General features: G+C 45.5%; 1 protein-coding gene across 3 annotated transcripts in view; it reads right to left on the bottom strand.

Moving 5' to 3' along the window:
* KNL1 (kinetochore scaffold 1) overlaps positions 1–12,792 on the bottom strand; it is a 50,570-nt gene extending 37,778 nt beyond the window's left edge. For 2 of the 3 annotated variants that reach the window (XM_006024586.3, XM_025205321.1), the window contains exons 1-8: positions 12,742–12,792; positions 11,135–11,174; positions 9,999–10,058; positions 8,258–8,319; positions 4,765–4,820; positions 4,253–4,292; positions 1,024–1,061; positions 682–734 (exon numbers count right to left, since the gene is read on the bottom strand). In XM_006024586.3, coding sequence (XP_006024648.1) covers positions 682–734; positions 1,024–1,061; positions 4,253–4,292; positions 4,765–4,820; positions 8,258–8,319; positions 9,999–10,058; positions 11,135–11,174; positions 12,742–12,776 — 384 coding nt within the window. In that variant the 5' untranslated portion in view covers positions 12,777–12,792. The remainder of the gene's footprint in view (positions 1–681; positions 735–1,023; positions 1,062–4,252; positions 4,293–4,764; positions 4,821–8,257; positions 8,320–9,998; positions 10,059–11,134; positions 11,175–12,741) is intronic. The other variant, XM_006024587.3, reaches the window with a different exon arrangement.
* Positions 12,793–18,801: the final 6,009 nt, after the last annotated feature.

Here is an 18,801-nt window from a genome sequence, read left to right as displayed (position 1 = left end):
TGCCCCTCCTCCTCCACTTGCCCCCTTCCCTCTCCCACTTATTCTTTAGGCACAGATTGGCTCTGGCTGGGGCTCTCTTGTGCACTGAGCACATGGAAACTGCTTCTTCTGCCCAGTCAATCAGCAGCACCAACACTATTGCATTGCCTGCCCAGTCAAGGGGCAGAATCAACGCTGTTGCATGGCCAGGCAGCCTGAGCAGTGTCAGACAGTAAAGGGGAGAGGAGGGAGGGGCAGAGACTAGAGGGGAGTTTGGGGCTGGGGGGGTTCAGGTGGCAGGGGGCCAGGAAGGCTGCAGGGGAAAGAAATGAGAAGCGCAGAGGGCAAGGAGACCACTTGACCCCTTGCCCTAGCCACTGCTTTCCTTGCTGTAGCGGGGGGGAGTGGGGGGGAGCACGGAGTGGGGGGTGGAGAGGGGGTTCAGCTACTGAAGCTCAACTATTGAAGTTAGGAAGCTACTGTAATGTATTTTCCCTGAGCCTGATGAGTATTGAAGGTGTTTGAAGTTTTTCCTTTCAAGAGATTTATGAATTAACATCCTGTTTTGTTTAGTTAGTTATATTCCAAGTTACATTTTCAGCATCACTGGGCTGTGCTGTTACATTAACGTAAGTAGGTTAATGCAATGGGTTTTGGACACTAACATTTTCAGCATTAAAAAAAGTGTAACTATTCATATACCTCTGTCTGTTGCACAGAAGTCTGAATTGGGGCATGAAGCAAAGTGTCCATCCCTGTGAAGAGAAGAGATAAAGGTTGTATCAACTGAACTGAGGATCTGTGAACTTGCTCTGCATTCATTACTTTGAGTAACTTTTGGCAGAACAAAAACACAGCCAAAGATATCACAAAAAGTTTTCAATAACCCTCTGGAGTATGTGTAGAGGTATCTGAAGTTCAACAGCTTGCAAAACAGCTTTATGAGACAAGGTCCGTTTATACAACATCGTTACACATTTTAATCCCAGTAAATAATTTTAAATAAAACAAATTTAATCTGATAATGAAATCTATTAAACTTACCAGTTATCTCGCACTGAGCAGTTTCAGATCCTTCATTTCTAAAAAAACAGTTTTACATGAACAATTTACTAAAAGATTTCCAAATAGAGGATTCTCATTTCAGCAGCTTAGCAAACAGCAAGCATTAGAGACGAATCAGGCTTCAGGTACTGAGCAACAGATAGCAAAGACTGTAAGCAGACTCAGATCTGCAAGATAGCAGATTTCATAAGAGTATCTGCTAGGTTGAAGAAAGCTTTGAAACCATTAAATTATGGCTTCTTTACATGTTAGGATGATAGCTGCTATCCTATATAGCACTCTACATAGTGGAGAGTTTGTTTGCCAGTTCAAGAGAGGGAAAAGAAATGAATATAAACTTCTCATTCTAGGCCTCTTGCCTTTAGTTATCCTTTCTGTTTCCAATGATCTTTAAGGAAGTTTAAACTCAGTATTCTGTAAAATAAAATGCCTCTCATTGTTCCACCTGAAGTGAAGCCTTGGGCTGCTCTCAGCCCAACTCCTGATGCCTTTTCCTTTCACTATTCTTGGCTTCTCTTTTGATACTGTCAGATCTTAACTAGATAAGTCCAGGACACTACACATTCTATCAGTGCAACAGCAGATGATATGCACATATTCTAGAGTCACTTATGCTTCTTTGGATTGTGTTAAGTTAGGAAAGCAAGTAGAATATCTGTTATAAGAAATACATACTTTCTGCATTACTTCTTACTTGAACTCAAGAAGATTCACATCCTCAAACCTGCAACTGAGACTACAAATGATTCTCCCCTACTTGAGCATACTGACACTTCCTTCACTATAAACTGAATGCCACAGCTCAGGACTAGAGTGTCTCTCTTGGTCTGAGATTTCAGACTTATAACATCTAACTCCCAAACAAGAATGGCACAATTCTTCCATTCAAACCTGGGGTATTAGATCATATTCCCTCACCCTGCTATGGTAATGATGCTCACTCAGCAAGCTGGATCAGCAGGGATCTAGGTTTTCTGTTTCCTGTGGTAAAACACAGGTTTTCTCTTTCAAAGGAGAAAGCCTGGGAAACCACAGGTTTCCCCTTGCAGGCTGGGGAGCTGCTTGGGGCCGGGGAGAGTGGGAGGAGGGTGATCAGAAGCAGGGGGTGCCATGTGCATATATACACATGTATGTGGCCAGCAATACAGCCAGGCAGTGGTGGAGAGCAACTCCTGCTGCTTATTCCAGATTAGTCTCGGGGTGGGGGGGAAGGATCGGCAACATGCATGTGCACGCGTGCACGTGGGGTGGAGGGAGACATGGGCAATGCATAGGGGGACACAACTTGTGGGGAGATTGACGTGGCAGCTTGTGCCAAACCTGTATGGTGAGGGAGGCAGGGCTGACAGTTGGCAGCCAGGGTCAGGGACAAAGCCCAGCTGGAGTGGTGCATGGTGCCTGGGGCTGGCTGGAATGTGCTGCCGCAGGGCCTGGGCAGGGAGCAGAATGGAGCCATGGGTGGCTTGTCCTGGGGGCAGAGGGTGCTCCTTGCTACTGAGCGCAATCGCGGGGAAGATTTGGGCCCACAGGTGACACATCAAGGGGGCATGGGGCTGCAGCCTGGCTGGACTGACATGGAGCAGGAACCACCTCTGCAGCCCAGGGGGCGGAACCTGGCATGGGAGAATGGAGCAGGGTGGGGAGGCTTGATGCTGTCATTGCCACCAGCACTGTGATGCCATGCATGGCTGCCAAGGTGACCTGCTGCTGCAGAGCTGTGCCCCTCAGCTGTGGTGGCAGACATGGGATGCCTCACCTTAGCAGCCATGGTGGCATGATGTTCCTGGTGGCAGTGGCAGCACTGAGCCTCTCTGCCCTGCGCTGCTCTCCCACATCGGGTCCTGCCCACTGGCCGATGCCAGTGCCGGTCCAGCCAGGCTGCAGCCCCATGCCCCACTGTGGGCACAAATCTGGCAGATCATGTGCCCTGCCACCCCCCATCAATGCATTGTCTATGGCATCAACTATACCCACACACCCCCTGCCCCACACACTGGGGAGCTGGGGTGGGGGGCAATGGGTCAGGAGTGAGGGGCACTGGCAGGGATGGAGGGCTGTGGGGGGCTATGGGTCAGAAGCCAAGGGCAATGGCATGGGCAGGGCATCGGCATAAGGTTGCTCAGCACTACAAAGCAGCAGAGGGGGACAGTTGCAGCTGGACCCATGTCCTGGTGAGCAAAGGGGGCAGGGGAAGCTCTGATTTTCCGTGATAAAAAACCCAAAAATATCAAACACCAAAATATACAGGTATTTAGAATTTAGCCTAATATAATAAAGGGATTAGTTTGCCTGGCTGTCTGTCCATAACACTCTTGGCGCACTCTAACTGATTACTGAAACAATCAATCAGAGCGCTTCAAGAGCATTACAGACCAGAGGCAGTGGTGCACCATCATAAAGGAGGCAGGGGGGCGAGGCCAGCAGCCTTTTTTTGTTATTCAAAATTCATCCATCATTCTTGACAGGCAATTTGCTAGTTTTATTATAATGACTGAGGCACTGGTAGGCTTCCAAATTGCTTTAAAACTGTAAATATATCAATAAAAAAATTATTCAGCTGATAACCTATATATACTGTGGCATTTTATTTGAATCGTGGAAAAGTGCAGATTTGGGTATTTTTTTAAATTAGTAAATTGTGGGGGGAGGGGTTAAATCAGATAATTGGTGAGGGGGGAAGATCCCTTCTGATCAGGCTCCTGCACTTTTGGTGCTTCCCCATGACAGCTCTGATCAGCAATAACTGTCTTAAAAAAAGACAAGTAAGAATGAAGTGCAAAACGGTAAAAGATTAAAACAGGCAGTTTGAAAAGGCGCACACATACATACGTTTTGCATGCATCCCAGGTCACTCCTGACTCTTCAGGTACAAGAACATAGAGTGCAAAGCCCAGGTTAGTTTTAAGTTATTATGACTGGCTGACTTGGACACAAGACTTTCTTGAAGAATACTACCACCATTCTAATCAATCCTAATACTTAACTAATTTTAATACGAAGGCAGGGCAGGATAGCACCTTAAAAAATAACTGATTCAAAGAGGCAGAAATTTGCATAGGTAACAGCCTACATGAGAAGGTCATGTTGCTCATATTGTTGTTTAATTATAGTCTTTGTTTACAGAAACATTTTAATAGTTGTGTCATAAGCAAATGCTCTCTCAAGCCAGAACTCTTAAATGTATGCAAATGGAATTGTCCAAACTTACTGGTTAAGCAGGACTTGATTCTTTACATCTCTTGCTGTTTCTAAAAATAAAAGCAAAATACAAGTGTTAAGTAACAATTTGAGAAACTGTATCCAGCTATTTGGAGATGGGAATAAACTGCATGGAAAAAAAATCTGTGCTACCCTTCCTAGATGATGATATGTTTCTTCATACACTCAAAAAGCCAGAAACAGAATAACGTGAAGTTCCATTACCTCCTTCAGAGAGTTCTGGCAGCTGGGTGCAGGATATTCTGCTATGTCTGTGCAAATGAACGGAAATGGCCCAAAAAGTATAACTGACAAGTTTAGTTTGACTTACAAATAATTTCTTCTCATTTAGCTATAAGGTCTACAGATCCATTAACCTGTGAGGCCTTTCGGTGCCTCATAGGAGAGGATGTGGTGAGATTCTGGCAAGTGAGATTCTGGCAGTGTAGCTGCACGCAGGCTGGGAGCCTGCTGGCTTAAAAGGTTGTGTGAATGCTACATACAAAAGAAAGGATTTCTTACCTGCATTTCCAGGCTCTGTCATGTTAACCTTCACATCTGTCTTGAAGACCCTGAAACTAAATATAGAATACTTTTTTTTTTTTTAAAGTTATTTACCCTGGAACAAAGAAAATTCTATTTAGAACCAAGACAAAAAAAGTTTTGATTTCAGCCCTTCTTCCTTTTGTACACTCTGCAGAATACCTAAAAAGTACTTGGAAGAAAGAGAACATTCTTAGAGTGTGTTGGGGATAACTTTTTGGTAGAGCAGGTAGAGAGGTCAACTGGGGGGAAGCTCTTTTTAACTTACTGCTCATAAGCAGGGAGAATTTGGTTGAGAATGTGAAAGAAGGTAATTTGGGTGACTGACCATACAAGGACAGAGTTCAAGACCATAAAGGGAGGAAGAAAGGAGAGTAGCAGATTACGAAAAGCACTTCAGAAAAGCAGACTTTAACAAACTCAGGGAACTGGTGGGCAGGATCACCTAGGAGGAAAGTCTGAGGGGAAAAGGAGTCCAGGAGAGCTTGTTATACTTGAAAGAGCACATATTAATGGCACAGAAGCAAGCTATTCCACTGCAACAGAAGAATGGGAAGTGCAACAGAAGACCAGCCTGGGTAGACAGCAATCTCTTCAGTCAGCTGAAACTCAAGAAAGGAACCCTATAAATACTGGAAACTGGACCATAGTATTTGGGAAGACTATACGAGTATCACATAGGGATACAGGCAGACAATTAGGAAGGCCAAGGCACAATTTGAGGTGCAGCTAGCAAGGGGGGAAAAAAAAAAAAAAAAAAAAAAAAAAAAAATCAATAAAAAGGGATTCTACAAACATGTCCAATGTCAGAAGAGCAGAGAAACCACAGCTGACATATGGAATTCAGAAGGCAATCTAGTTATGGATGACGCAGAGAAGGCCGAAGTAGTGTTCACAAAGAGGCAGCTACCAGATGACCAGATTACGAGTGCAGTTGGCAGCAAAAACGGAAGGAAACAAGTAGCCTAGAGTAATAGCTGAACAGATTAGGGACTGGTCTGAGATGCTGGGTGCTGTCAAGTCAGCAGCGTCATGTGGAATGCATCCTACAGTACCAAAGATACTGACTGAGGTAATTTCAGAACCATTGGTCATCCTCTTCGTGAACTCATGGAGGTCAGGTGACAGCCCAGACGACTAGAAATGGGTAAACATAATGTCCATCTTTAAGAAAGGGCAGAAGGGAGTATCTGGGGAACTACGGACCAGTCAGTCTGACTGCAATATCCAGAAAGCAGGAGCAGGTCCACTAGGAATCCATTGTGAAGTATCTAGAGAAGATGATGATCAGGAACAGCCAGAACAGATTCACCAAGAGCAAGTCATACCTGACTAATGTGATTTCCTTCTATGATTAAGTGACAAGGTGTGTGTGAGTAAGAGAGAGAGAAAGAGAGAGAGGGGTGCGACAGAGGGAAGGAGAGGGAGTAGATGTGATATACTGTGACTTTGGTGAGTCCTTAGACACCATCTTCCACAACATCCTCATTAACAAGCTAAGGAAATATAGACTCAGCAAAAACTGTCTGGATATACAACTGGTTGGATCATCATACTCAGTAGGTGCATCTACACATGACGCTACATCACCATAGCAATGCACTAGTGACATAGTGTTGGACGTCACAAACTGACGCTGCAGTTACATTGCTACAGCAACACGCTCCCTCCTTATAGTGCGTTGCTACAGCAACGTAGCAGCTAAAAATAACCACGTGCAGTGTGCACAGCTGTTACTCCGCTGTTGTTTAGTATTTCCAAAAGGAAGTACTAAATGATGGTGCAGTAACAAAGGCACCATAGGGACATGTGTAGACGGGCCCAGTGAGTAGTCCTCAATGGCTCAATGTCTAGTTGGGAAGAGATACCAAAAGGGGTTCCTCAGGGCTCTGTCCTGGATCTAGTATTCTTTAATGTCTTCATAAATGAAGCCTCACGTGGAGTACTGTCTAGTTTTGGGCCCCATGCTTAAAGAAGGATATGCAGTTTGGAAAGCGTCTGGAACAGAACAACAAAAATGATTAGAGGGCTGGGAGGCATGACTTATTATGAGGAAAGACTAAAATAGGAGTGTTTAGAGGTGCACTGATACATTGGTCCATATCGTATCGGCACCAATAAACAGAAAATTGACATTATTGGCAATCAGCTTTTTTTGGCTGATGTGGTCAATAACGTTGCCGATAAATGCTGTGTGCATGCCTGCAGCCACAGCATGCATGCAGCCAGCCAAGCAACTTAGAAAGCAGCTTCTGGCTGGTAAGTCTTTTGTAGGGGGGGAGGGGGGCAGATCAAGGCCCCTGCAGTGAGGGAGAGTGGGGTGGGGCAGGTGCTGGTCAGCCAGGATGGAGCCACATTGATCATCTAGGGGGAAGGGGGGCAGATCCTGTTGCTATGTGCACCCCCGGGGGAGTCATGGGGGACATCGCACCCAGATCCATCCGCAGGGCAAGGGCTGAGGGTGGCGCTGGGCTCTTCTGGGTAGCGGCGTGGCTGTGCTTGGGCCAGGCGGTGGTGGCAGGGCTGGGATGGGGGTTTACAGGGTGGCTACAGCAAATTGTGGGGTGGCTGTAGCCCACCCCATAGCCCCCACCCACCCTCCCAGTGCCACTGCCGCCCACTCCAAGCGCAGCCCCAGCCCAACCCTGCACTGGGAAGAGCCAAGCACCACCCCCGGCCCTCACCCTGTGCACAGATCTGGGGGGGGCATATGCACCCCATGGCTCCCTTGGGGGTGCACATAGCAACAGGATCTGTCCCCCTTCCGCCTAGACAACCTGTGTGGCTCCGTCCTGTGCCCTGCCCCGCCCTGGCTGACCAGCGCCTGCCCCCGCCCCACCCCATGCATTCTCTCAGTGCAGGGGCCTCAATCTGTCCCCCCATGCCCCTTCCACCCCCAACCGACTTACCAGCCGGACGCTTCTCTCCAAACTGCTGCGCTGTATATTGGCAATCAGATCAGTATCAGCCAATATAGGTTGTTAATCAGTATTGGCCAAAAAAATCTTTATTGGTGCACCCCTAATAGGGTTATTCAATTTAGAGAAGACTCAGGGTTGATTTGATAAAAGTCTTCAAATTCTTGAAAGGCTATTACAGAGAGAATGGAGATGGGCTTCTCTGTGGCAGTAGGGGACAGGATTAGAAGCAATAGCCTCAAGCTTCAACAGGTGAAATTTGGCTGTAGTTTAGGAAGAACTTTTTGCCTATAAGCATGGTAAAGCATTGGAGCAAGCTACCTAGATAAATTGTGGAATATCTATCTTTGGAAGTTTTCAAGAGCAGGTCAGACATGCACTTAGTTGAGTTGATTTAGTAAGGGATGATGTTGCCTTGACCAAGAGATTGAACCTGATGACCTAGTAAGATCCCTTCCAGTCCTACTTTCCTACAAACCTATGAACACATCTTGTTTTTGGGGGCTACCAGCATACTGCCCATGACATACAATCAGTCTCCCAGTTGAACTTACTTAATGGTGTCTGCAAAGCTGACACGGCGAGAGTTCTTCCGACGTTTCTCAGCATGGTAATCCTGAGAATGTAAGGGGCATAACCATTTGATTGGGAAACAAGTAGCAGTTCTTATTCCATATAAATGCAATCAGTACAACATTCCATGGGAAATCTTGGGCTTACAATATATGTGACACACTTATACATATGTTGACATATTTTAACAGCTAATTAGAGCAACAAACCTGGAAATCATATGCAAAATACAGCCAAATCTGCATAGTGCTGCAGCCCTTAAAGGATTTCTTTTTACACTGGTTGTTCCTTATACTAGCGTTTCCCAACCAGTGTGCCAAAGTCTGCTGTCAGAAATGAACAGGTGTGCTGTGGACTTTTGTCATGGCAATGAGCTACAATAGGTATGAGGATGGGGATTGCTTTACCAGGTGTGCCATGGAAAATTTTTATTAATGTAAGTGCGCCTTGGGCTGGAAAAAGTTGGGAAACACTACCTGATACTAATATTAGGATGTGCCTGAAATTTTCCCTTTCTAAATCATAATTACCACAAATTTTGCTATAACCACACCTAATTTATCAAGAACAATAACCTCGTATCTCTATTTTTTTCCCCTTCTTTTCTTTCCTTGATTTCTATATCCCATCTCTGCAGCAAGTAGCTCTTGTGGAACTGCTCTTTCAGGAATCAATCTTGTATTCAGCACAGCAAGCAAAACACTAGTGATATGTTTCTCTCATTACTTGACATATTAAAAAAAATGTAAATGATGCTCAGGAAGATTTCACAGAATGCCTCTCAATCCCTGCAGCTAGTCAGGAAGGATGGGACGAAAAAGGATGCATCAATTTCAGTATGGATGTAGTAGAAAAGGAAGTAAAAAGCAACCTCCTAGCCCCACTACAAAAATCAGAACAGAGTACAGTGGTTCTCAAACTTTTTAGATTCAGGGCATCATTCCATAACTTTTTTTTTTTTTAATTTGGCAGCATTCTGATCAAGAACCAGTTATAGGGCTTCAGCTTACCTCAGTGATTCTCCACTGGGGTGCTGCTGCTACCACCACCACCAGGTGGAACTGTCCCATATGTCTCATGCACAGCCAGACCAGGAAGGGTTGCAGCACAAGTGTGCATTCCTCCTCCATTAGGGCTGTGATAAACCTAAAGCAGGCAGGACTATGCAGTCCTGCCACAGTACTTCCTGGTCAGGTCCACCATGCTCCTCCTACCATCCTTACCAAATCTGGTAGTGCACAAGATGCATGGGGCAGTTCCAGCTCGGTGTCATGGCAGCAGAACCATACCATGGAACTCCTGAAAGGTTCTTGCAACACCCTCACATGCTATGGCTCCCTGGCCAAGAACCATTGGCATAAGATCTTACTTTTACAGTATCTATATTGTGTCACTGTAATGACATTTGTCATGTTGACACAAAATCAATGTAAATAGAATAATGGAATGTTAAGACATTGATTCACAGTTGTATGGCTCTCTTTGGTCCCATTTACTCATCCAGCACTTCTGATTCAACACTAAGAATTGCTTAATTAGGGGAGTTTACAAAAGACTTATGTGGCAGCGCAGCAAAACTTTTCTTTGAAATACTTGAAATAATTGTGAATTAGGTCTCTCCTACCTCTCAAAACAAGGAAACTTGTTTTGTCAAGTAGCCTATACAAAAAGTAAAGAACTAAGCAGAGCAAATATTTTAACTTAAATAAAATATCAGTCTACCTGAGTGAATTCATTTCCACTTCCAAGGTCCTGAAGGGGACTGCGTGGAACCTTTAAAATCTGAAAATAAATATTTAAAATAGCTGAGAAGATGTTAACTTGGGGTCCAACAACTGGCCACTTCATAGAAAAGTCAGGTAGTGTTAGTAATATGTGCAATGGAGTCACTATTTCCTGTCATAATCAGGGTGGTCAAAGCACATGCCTTAGAGGATGGGCATTTGTAGTAGTTTCAAAAGGGGAGAAGCAGCCACTTCTTGGGTTGGCCAATACAGCAGCTGTTAAGCTGTAACCCCTTAGATGTGTGTGAATCTACACAAGCGTAACAAAATTGCTGCAACGTTAACCTTGCTTCAACCAGGGTCAAAGTTGGGGTGATTTAGCATACTTGTGTCCCTACAGGATCAAGCACACATGACAGCTATAGAGCAACAGTTACTGTGCTGCCACAAGCAGCAGTTATCCCTTCCCTTATGGCTGCTTCCCAACCACTAAGGACTTTAAATACCACAACAGCCTGATATGTAGATTTCTATATGGCAAGGCCATTCAGAATTCTATCTGGCAACAGCAGCATATAGGATTCAGATATTAGAAAAGGGATAAGAAAGCAAGATTCATGTAGATAAGTCACTCTGCATTTCTGAATTGCCTCCTTTACTGTTTTAAAAACTTCCAATTCTGGTAGATAAAGTGCATAAGCTGCCCCTTGAAATAGACATGATTCCCCTTTTTGTCAGAGAGCTACCTGCTGAGAGGCCAGGTATATTCTCTTCAACTACAAATCTTTCTATGGAAATTATGTCAGATTTTGTTGCATTGCTATAGCAGTAATATTTCCATCCTCTCTCCATGATGCAACATTAAGAGAATAAAAAATAGTTGGTCAGTTGACCAGTATATCTAGCAAATAGCTATTTCAATGGGATATGGAGAAAAACAATTAAATAGCCTGAGTTAATTATAAAAGCAACAAGAACTATAATTAGAAACAGAAACATAGGTGGGCACTGGCACCTCATTTTTCTTTTATTCTGTGGATTTTCTTTATGCTAATGAGAAAAGCAAGAACATTTTTAGTAGCTTCTAGTGATAAAATATCTTATCCTAGAAAATGTAATTGAAGTCAAACTCACCGAGGAAAGCCTTTTCTTTCTGACACGTTCTGTACAATCACTCGGGGGGGAAAAAGAGAGACATTAGTGCATAAGTCCACACCAGAGATTTAAGTTATTCAAGATAACTGTCATCTGCAAAAACAAATTTCTAAAATGGACAGTTTTCTTTTAATTAGAGGTACACTGATATATTGGTGTCACATCGGATTGGCACTGATAAAAGGAAAATTAACATTAGCAGCTATTGGCTTTTTTTGGCTGGTGTAGCTGGTAATGTGCTGATAAATATAATACGCCCTCTGGGCGGAGCCCCTGGATGCAGTGTGCATTAGCACAGCCATACGCGTGCATGTGACCAGGAGTGCAGCTGGGCAGCATGGAGAGCAGCGCCCTGCAAGTAAGTCTGTGGAGGAGAAGGGGCATATGGGGTGGGGGGGAAACGACAGATCAAGGCCCCCATGGTGAGGGAGGAAGTGGGGCACTGGCCAGGCAGAGCAGTGAATGGGACCCTGAGGCTGGGGCAGGGAGCAAGATGGCGCCGTAGGCAGCTTGTCCAGGGAGTATGGGGGGGGAGGGGAGGAAGCAAGATGGCTTCCTGCTGCTGCACCACCCCCAGGGCGCTGCATGGGGGGAATGTGCCCCCCAGGTTTGTACATGAGGTGAGGGCAGAGCTGGGCTGCCTGCTGCGGGCTCAGGGCTCGCCACCTGTCTACCTTTGCCTTGGGAGCTATGCACTGGCTGCACATCCCCTGCCTACCTAGCAGCCGTGGGAGGAGGCGAGTTGTACCGCCTGCTGCTGGGTAGACAGGGGATGTGCAGCCCGCATGTGCCTCCTGGGGCAAAGGCATCAAGGCAGAGAACCCCAAGCCCATAGCAGGCAGCCTGCATCCGCCTTTGCCCCACTCAGCTCCGTTTGTGCTAGAAGCATCCCTGTGCTTAAAAATGGAAGCACCGGTGCGTGAACTAAAGCTCATTTGATGTTCAAGTGACCCCGCTGCCATTTTTAAGCGCCAGGACACTGATATCCTGGACAAGCTGCCTGTGGCTCCATCCCGCTCCCCACCCTGGCCCCAGGATCCCATTCACTGCCTTGGCTAGGCAGCACCCCCAACCCCTGCCTACTCCCTCCCTCACCGTGGGGGGTTTTGGTTTGCTCCCCCCACACCCTTTCCCTCCCTCATGCCCCTTCCCCTCCACAGATTTACCCGCAAGGCGCTGCTCTACACACTGCCTGGCTGCACTCCTTATCGGATTGGTATTAGCCAATATACCTAGTGAATAATCGGCTACCAGTTGATTGGCCAAGAAAATCTTTATCAGTGCACCCCTAGTTTTAATTTAGAACAATTTAGTCTAAGACCTCTTGGCAGAGTTTCTCTCAATACCAGTCAACAGAACAATTCTGGAAAACCTAACACTTTTTTCTTGCTGAGACCTCAAACAGCATACTACTGTGACATTTGTGGGAACCTTCCTTTATAGTAGCAAAGCTCTCAATGTCTTCTGGGATCAAGACAGGCTTCAACATCTTTGGAGCCAGATGCTACATTTGGTGCAAGAGGAAGCTTTACTATTAAAACAAGCAGCTTTTGCCACTAAAATCTTAGCTGGACTCATCAACTTACTTTTCCTCATTTGGTTCGGAAAAAATCTTGTCCATTTCTGAAGGATGTAATCTTCCTGTAAAAAAATATACTGCATTAGATCCCAACAGTACCTAAGAGTCAAAACAATAGTTAAATCACATTGAGCTGTGAAATCAAACCACTACTATTATAGTATAACATGCATTATTATTTTTCTTGAGTCACAGGAAAGGATGCAAGCCTACCGGAGTTTTAAAGTCTACGTTTTCTCTCTGTACTAAACAGTTAGATTCTTAGGTGGTTGATCCACCAGTTCCAGGTAGTGTTGGATATTTGACTTGTCAAAAAAAACAAACGAACCTGCTCAACTGACAGGAAAGATATTGGCAAATGCTGGTCAAGTATTTTAATTGTTAAAATATTAGAACAGTAAAGAGAGGAATTTTAATTTTCAACAGGTTATAGTTTTTCTAATTACAAAAACAAGTTAGTTAACTATTATTGCAAAACAATAAAATTAAATTCTAAAAAATGTAATGAATTACTATAACTAGCAATGTTAAGTAAGCATAGATGTAAATATTCAAAACTGAACAGTTCTTCTCCTTGGCTTTTATTCCAGAATGCCAGTCAGCCTGACTAGCTACAAAATAAAATCAAAACAGAAATAAAATACACATAGCAACTATAAATGATATTTTAGATTTTTTATGCTGCTGGCTTTGGTTCCTTTCTTGGCACAGAGTAGCTCCTGCAGCCCCATGTGGCTCAACAGGGGGCGGGGAAGGGAAAGGAGCCTGGAAGAACTAAGAAGAAACAGGGAAGGGAGTACTTGCTCATAACTGGAGCAGAACAGTGGATGTGGGTTTGTCTGGATCCTGACTCCTGCAGGATTGGGAGCAAGCAGCTCTCACTCCTAGCCAGCTGCCACCTGCACCAGAGCATTCTTGGTGTCATGGAATATTGAACAATATTTGAGACCCTGGTCAAATAATAGGTTGCTGGCTGGCATTATTTGGCTCATCAACTGACCAGTTGTAAATTTTCAGGATTTAAAGACTGAAAAAACCTGAAAGTTAGTTTGTAAATCAAAATTGCATTTCTGGAGATCTACTATGATAGGTGTACAATGGATGTTGTTCCTTTGTATTTAGATATTCTCACTAGCAAATGGAGAATTAGCCATTGTACTGCTTGTCCCCACCTCCCCAGTCTGCTGTGCCAGGGGGCTCCCCACGCCACAGGTTGGCCACCCCTGCTCACTGGTCCATGTTTTCAGGGAGCGGACCAGGAAAGCCAAGGCTGCAACCAAACTCCATCTGGCTTCACATATCAAAGATAATAAAAAGTCCTTTTTCAGATATGTAGGGAGTCAGAAAAAAAACAAGGGTAACATTGGACCCCTTCTGAACCAAACGGGACAGCTGATAACCAACTGAACCAATGGGACAACTGATAACTGACACCCAGGAAAAAGCCAACCTGCTTAAATGGGTACTTTGCGTCCGTCTTTCATCAGCCCAAATGGAACACCCTGCCTTACATGATGTGGGACGGCTAGGGTGAGGGCGTATTTATACCCAGCATCGGTGTAGACCTTGTAAAGGAACACCTTGAGAGGCTGGACATCTTCAAGTCAGCTGGTCCTGACAGATTACACCCTAGAGTACTCAAGGAGCTAGCAGGTGTCATAGCCCAACCATTGGCAAAAATATTCAAAAATCTTGGCGCTCAGGTGAAGTACCTGAAGACTGGAAGAAGGCCAATGTGGCACCCATATTCAAGAAAGGGCGGAAAGTAGATCCCAGGAATTACAGGCCAGTCAGCTTGACCTCAATCCCCGGTAAAATTCCGGAGAAAATTATCAAAGAGACCCTTCTTGATAAGCTGGCTGATGGCAACATCCTGAGGGACAGCCAGCACGGGTTTGTCACAGGTAGGTCTTGCCTGACTAGTCTCATCTCCTTCTCTGACCAGGTGACATATCACCTGGACAAGAGAAAAGAGATTGACATCATATATCTGGACTTTAAAAAAGCCTTTGATCTGGTGTCCTATGATCTCCTCATGGAAAAATTGGACAACTATGGCCTCGGCTACACTACCGAGTTCAGACCCAGAGAGTAGTAATCAATGGAAGCGAATCGTTATGGCGCTCCGTGACCAGTGGTGTCCCCCCAAGGCTGTCCTAGGACCAGTTCTCTTTAACATCTTTATCAACGGTGTGGACACTGGTGTCAGAAGCAGACTGGCCAAGTTTGCTGATGACACTAAACTTTCTGGCATAGTGTCCACACCTGAGGATAGGCTAGTGGATCCAGGCTGGCTTGGATAAGCTTAGTAAGTGGGCGGGTAACCCGATGACATTCAATACTGAAAAATGCAAGGTATTCCACCTTGGGGGAAAAAACCCCGCAGCACGCTTATAGGCTCGGCAGTGCACCACGGCTGAAAGAGACTTGGGAGGGTCATGACTGACCACAAGATGAACATAAGCCACCAATGTGATGTCACAGCTGGTAAAGCAAATAAAACTCTGGCTTGCATCCATAGATGCTTCTCAAGTAAATCTCAGGATGTCATCCTCCTGCTGTTCTCAGCCTTGGTGAGGCCGCAGCTAGGGTACTTCATCTAACTCTGGGCTCCATAATTCAAGAAGGATGTTGAGAAGCTTGAGAGAGTCCAGAGGAGAGCCATGTGCATGATCAGAGGGCAAGAGAATAGGCCTTATGATTAGAGGCTGTGAGCCATGGGACTCTTCAGCCTAGAAAAGCGCAGGCTCAGGGGGGAACTGGTGGCTGCCTATAAGTACATAAGGAGTGTGCATCAGGATCTGGGGGATCTGGCAGGGGGCTGGACTTGATGATCTTCAGGGTCCCTTCCAGCCCTAATGTAGAATGTCTATGAATCTATAAAGGTGAAAGGGAGTGTAACAGATTGCAAGTCAGGGTGGTCTGTGCAAAGTAGGTTCTATGTCTGCATATCAGCAAGGCATTAGGTATTTTCTGTTTTCTGCACCTGAGCTAAATATAAATATTACCCCAGCAAAAAGAAGGTGTTAGATTCTGTCCAGCATTCACATGTTCTGTTCCCAGAGTGCTCCGCAACATTTTTTATGGTAGAGAGCTAACGCATGTTATTGGCAGATGGGGCATAGCTCAGAGATGACAGAGTATGAATTGACTCACAGGGATGGACTGTTCCTTCATTTTGTTTCTTGGTACAAATTCAGGTTAGCACAATGTTCCAGAAGGGCAACAAGGGACCACTGGTAACCTTCGTTCAGTATTAGTTCCATTTTTGTTAGTGAATTGTGGGGGAGGGGAGGGAGTTGTGTTTTTAGTTTGGTTTTGTTTTTTCATGGAAAAAGGTACTATTTGTAGAAGACAGCGTGAGAGAGTTAAGCCTGCGTAGTTATTAGAGTTGGTCAGAAAGTTCCCAACAAAACGTATTAGGAAATGCCAGTACTTTAAAACCAAAATGTTCTAATGAAGCAAAAGGAGGCTTCCTTTGCCTGCCTGGTTTCCTATCAGCTGTCCCCCCTGAAAGCCAGAGTTCTTCAGCCAGTCATCTCTAGGGGGGCAATGTCATACAAACTACCCTGAGGCGAGAGTTCCCCAACCAGACAGCCTGGAAATCCTGAGAATCCTGACTCCATCTGGAATTCTTAGGACTTCTGGCCTTCCTACCTCCGAGACAAGTCACTTTGAACAGCAGGGTCTATAGCTCTAATGAAACTTCACCACATTGATTGCTCAGGGGTGAAGGTCTCTAGCAATCCTCATAGTCCCTGTCTGTTCCCGAGCTCTGGAGACTGGAAACTCTGGCAGCAATTAAGTTGAACTGGCATGATTCCTGTCAGTCTCACACTACCCACCATTGACAAAAAGTGATAGACTCAATAGTGGGCGGAAATTAAACTAAGAAGAAGAAAGCCATTTTCATTTAATAACCACCAGGAATCCTGGGAGGCATGTTTTCAAGAACTCATTGTTGATGTTTCCAAAATGAAACTGCAAGATTTCAGTTCTGTGAAAATTCTTCACAGGGCAAAAAAAAGAATCTGGAAATTACTGCAGAATAGAAATGTGGTTTCTGGGCTGGTTCCTTAGAACATACAAAGGACACCAGGTGGCTCATAAATGATCTTCCTCCATCTGTACTTGCTGTTATGGTCTAACTGTGACAATAGTCGTATGATGGAAACATCAGTGCGGAGATGTTCAGAGCAGGGACCGAAAAACGCAGACACGAGATATTTCTAAGTTTTATTCCTTATTCTTAGGTGATAATCACCTAAGAATTAGGTGATTAAATTAGCAGTGTCAAATGTATGGCTGATGGGCTGGATCTGGCCTGCAGAGCTATTCCATCTGGTGCACAAGGCTATTGGAAATTGGGGCCTGGCTTGTTGCCTTGCTGGATATGGCTGTTGATAGTAGAGGGGCAAGCAAAGGATGTGACGCAGCCCCTCTTACCTCAAGAGACTCTCACCGCAGTTGGCCCCACTGCTGTGGCAGCCATGGACCCCACAGATCTAGCCTAGGAGGAACCCCCGCAGTCTAGATCCAACCTGGGCTGAGTTTGACACCCCTGTTTTAATGTATACAAAGAGATTAACATGCAGCTCTTCTTCTCAACCCCAGTCATTTCTAGGCTGCCCTCTCCTCTTTCATCTCTCATATATCCCTGGGTCAGCAGTTGCAATTGATTCTCAGGTCTGGTATATATTACAAAGTTTGCCTGGCATAGCTACATCAGCAAGTCCCTGGGCTGGAAACATTTATAAGACAGAAGGAGGTTTCTGTCAGCTAACACCATGAGGCTGCTGGTTCCTGAACTATAGCAGCAGAAGCCTCCCAGTAGAAATGAAATTCTACTAGCCAATACATTGGCTGCTGGGCATGACCTTTTCACTCCTTTAGCTATGCTGACACAACTCTGTAACATGGACAAGGCCTTTACATTTCAATCATTTTCGGGGATGGTGCAACTAAGCCTGATGAAAAACCCTTTCCTGCTGTGCATGCTGCATGTCCATTAGGGGACTCTGCTGACAATTATTTCTGTAAGAGGTCCATAACAGGACAAGCTCTGAATAACAGGAGACTCAAAAGTGTAAGAAAACTTTAATCTCAGTGATATGTTCTTAATTATTTGAAAACATCTGGAGAGATAAATATAGCCTGAAATTAGAACTCAGAAATGTGAACTGCCCCATTCATCGTTGTTTTGTGTTTTCTTACCCCACCTTTGTTTTAGCTGTTTGCTGGCCTGGGCCGTGCAATGGGTACGCCCATTCTCAGTTCCCTGTACCATCTCAGTGCTCCATGCTTGTTTTCTATACAATTAAACTTGCAAAGTCACAGCTCTTTACCCTGGTGTCAGCACTTGGAGGCATACTTCAAAGACAAAAACTGGTACCAAGGAGATTTGGGGAACAGAGATGATGCTTCCACCTTCAAACCCAACTTGATGATGCTTCCACCTTCAAACCCAAAGCAAATCCTTTCCATCCCTTCCTGCACAGTTCCCATTTCCCTTTCCCCTTGGGCCAGCAACATCAGGACAAGAGAGGGGCCACCCTGGAGCCCCTCTCAGCTGCTGGAAGCAGCAAGGTCGAGATGGGAGCTCTCCCCCTCATCACTGCAGCTGTACCAGCAGCGCTGGGGAAGGAGCTTCCTCAAGATCCCTCAGCCCACAAATCTTCCCAGAAATACAAAAGGGGGTGGGGGGCTGCAGCACCTGGCCTGGGATTGGAAGAAGTTGAGCAACCACAGTAAAGCAGAGACTGGGAGAACACCACGGTGGAGGGGACCGCGGGAGGTCTCCAGTCCAACCCCGGCTCCAAGCAGGACCAGCCCTGACTACATCATCCCAGCCAAGGCTTTGTCGAGCCAGGTCTTAAAAGCCTCTAAGTATGGACATACCACCACCTCTCTGGGCAGCCCGTCCCAGGGCTTCGCTGCCCGCCTCGTCGGACAGTTTTTCCTAATATCCAGCCTCAACTTCCCCTGCTGCAACTTGTGGCCCTGGCTCCGGTCTGTCACCTGCCGCCGCCAGGAGCCGTGCGTCTCCCTCCCCCGCACCGGCAGCCCG

The sequence above is a fragment of the Alligator sinensis genome, unplaced genomic scaffold (assembly GCF_000455745.1).
Source record: "Alligator sinensis unplaced genomic scaffold, ASM45574v1 scaffold108_1, whole genome shotgun sequence".
NCBI lineage: Eukaryota > Metazoa > Chordata > Crocodylia > Alligatoridae > Alligator > Alligator sinensis.
Note: the sequence above shows the minus strand (reverse complement) of the source record. Positions and strands in the feature narration are given on the sequence as shown.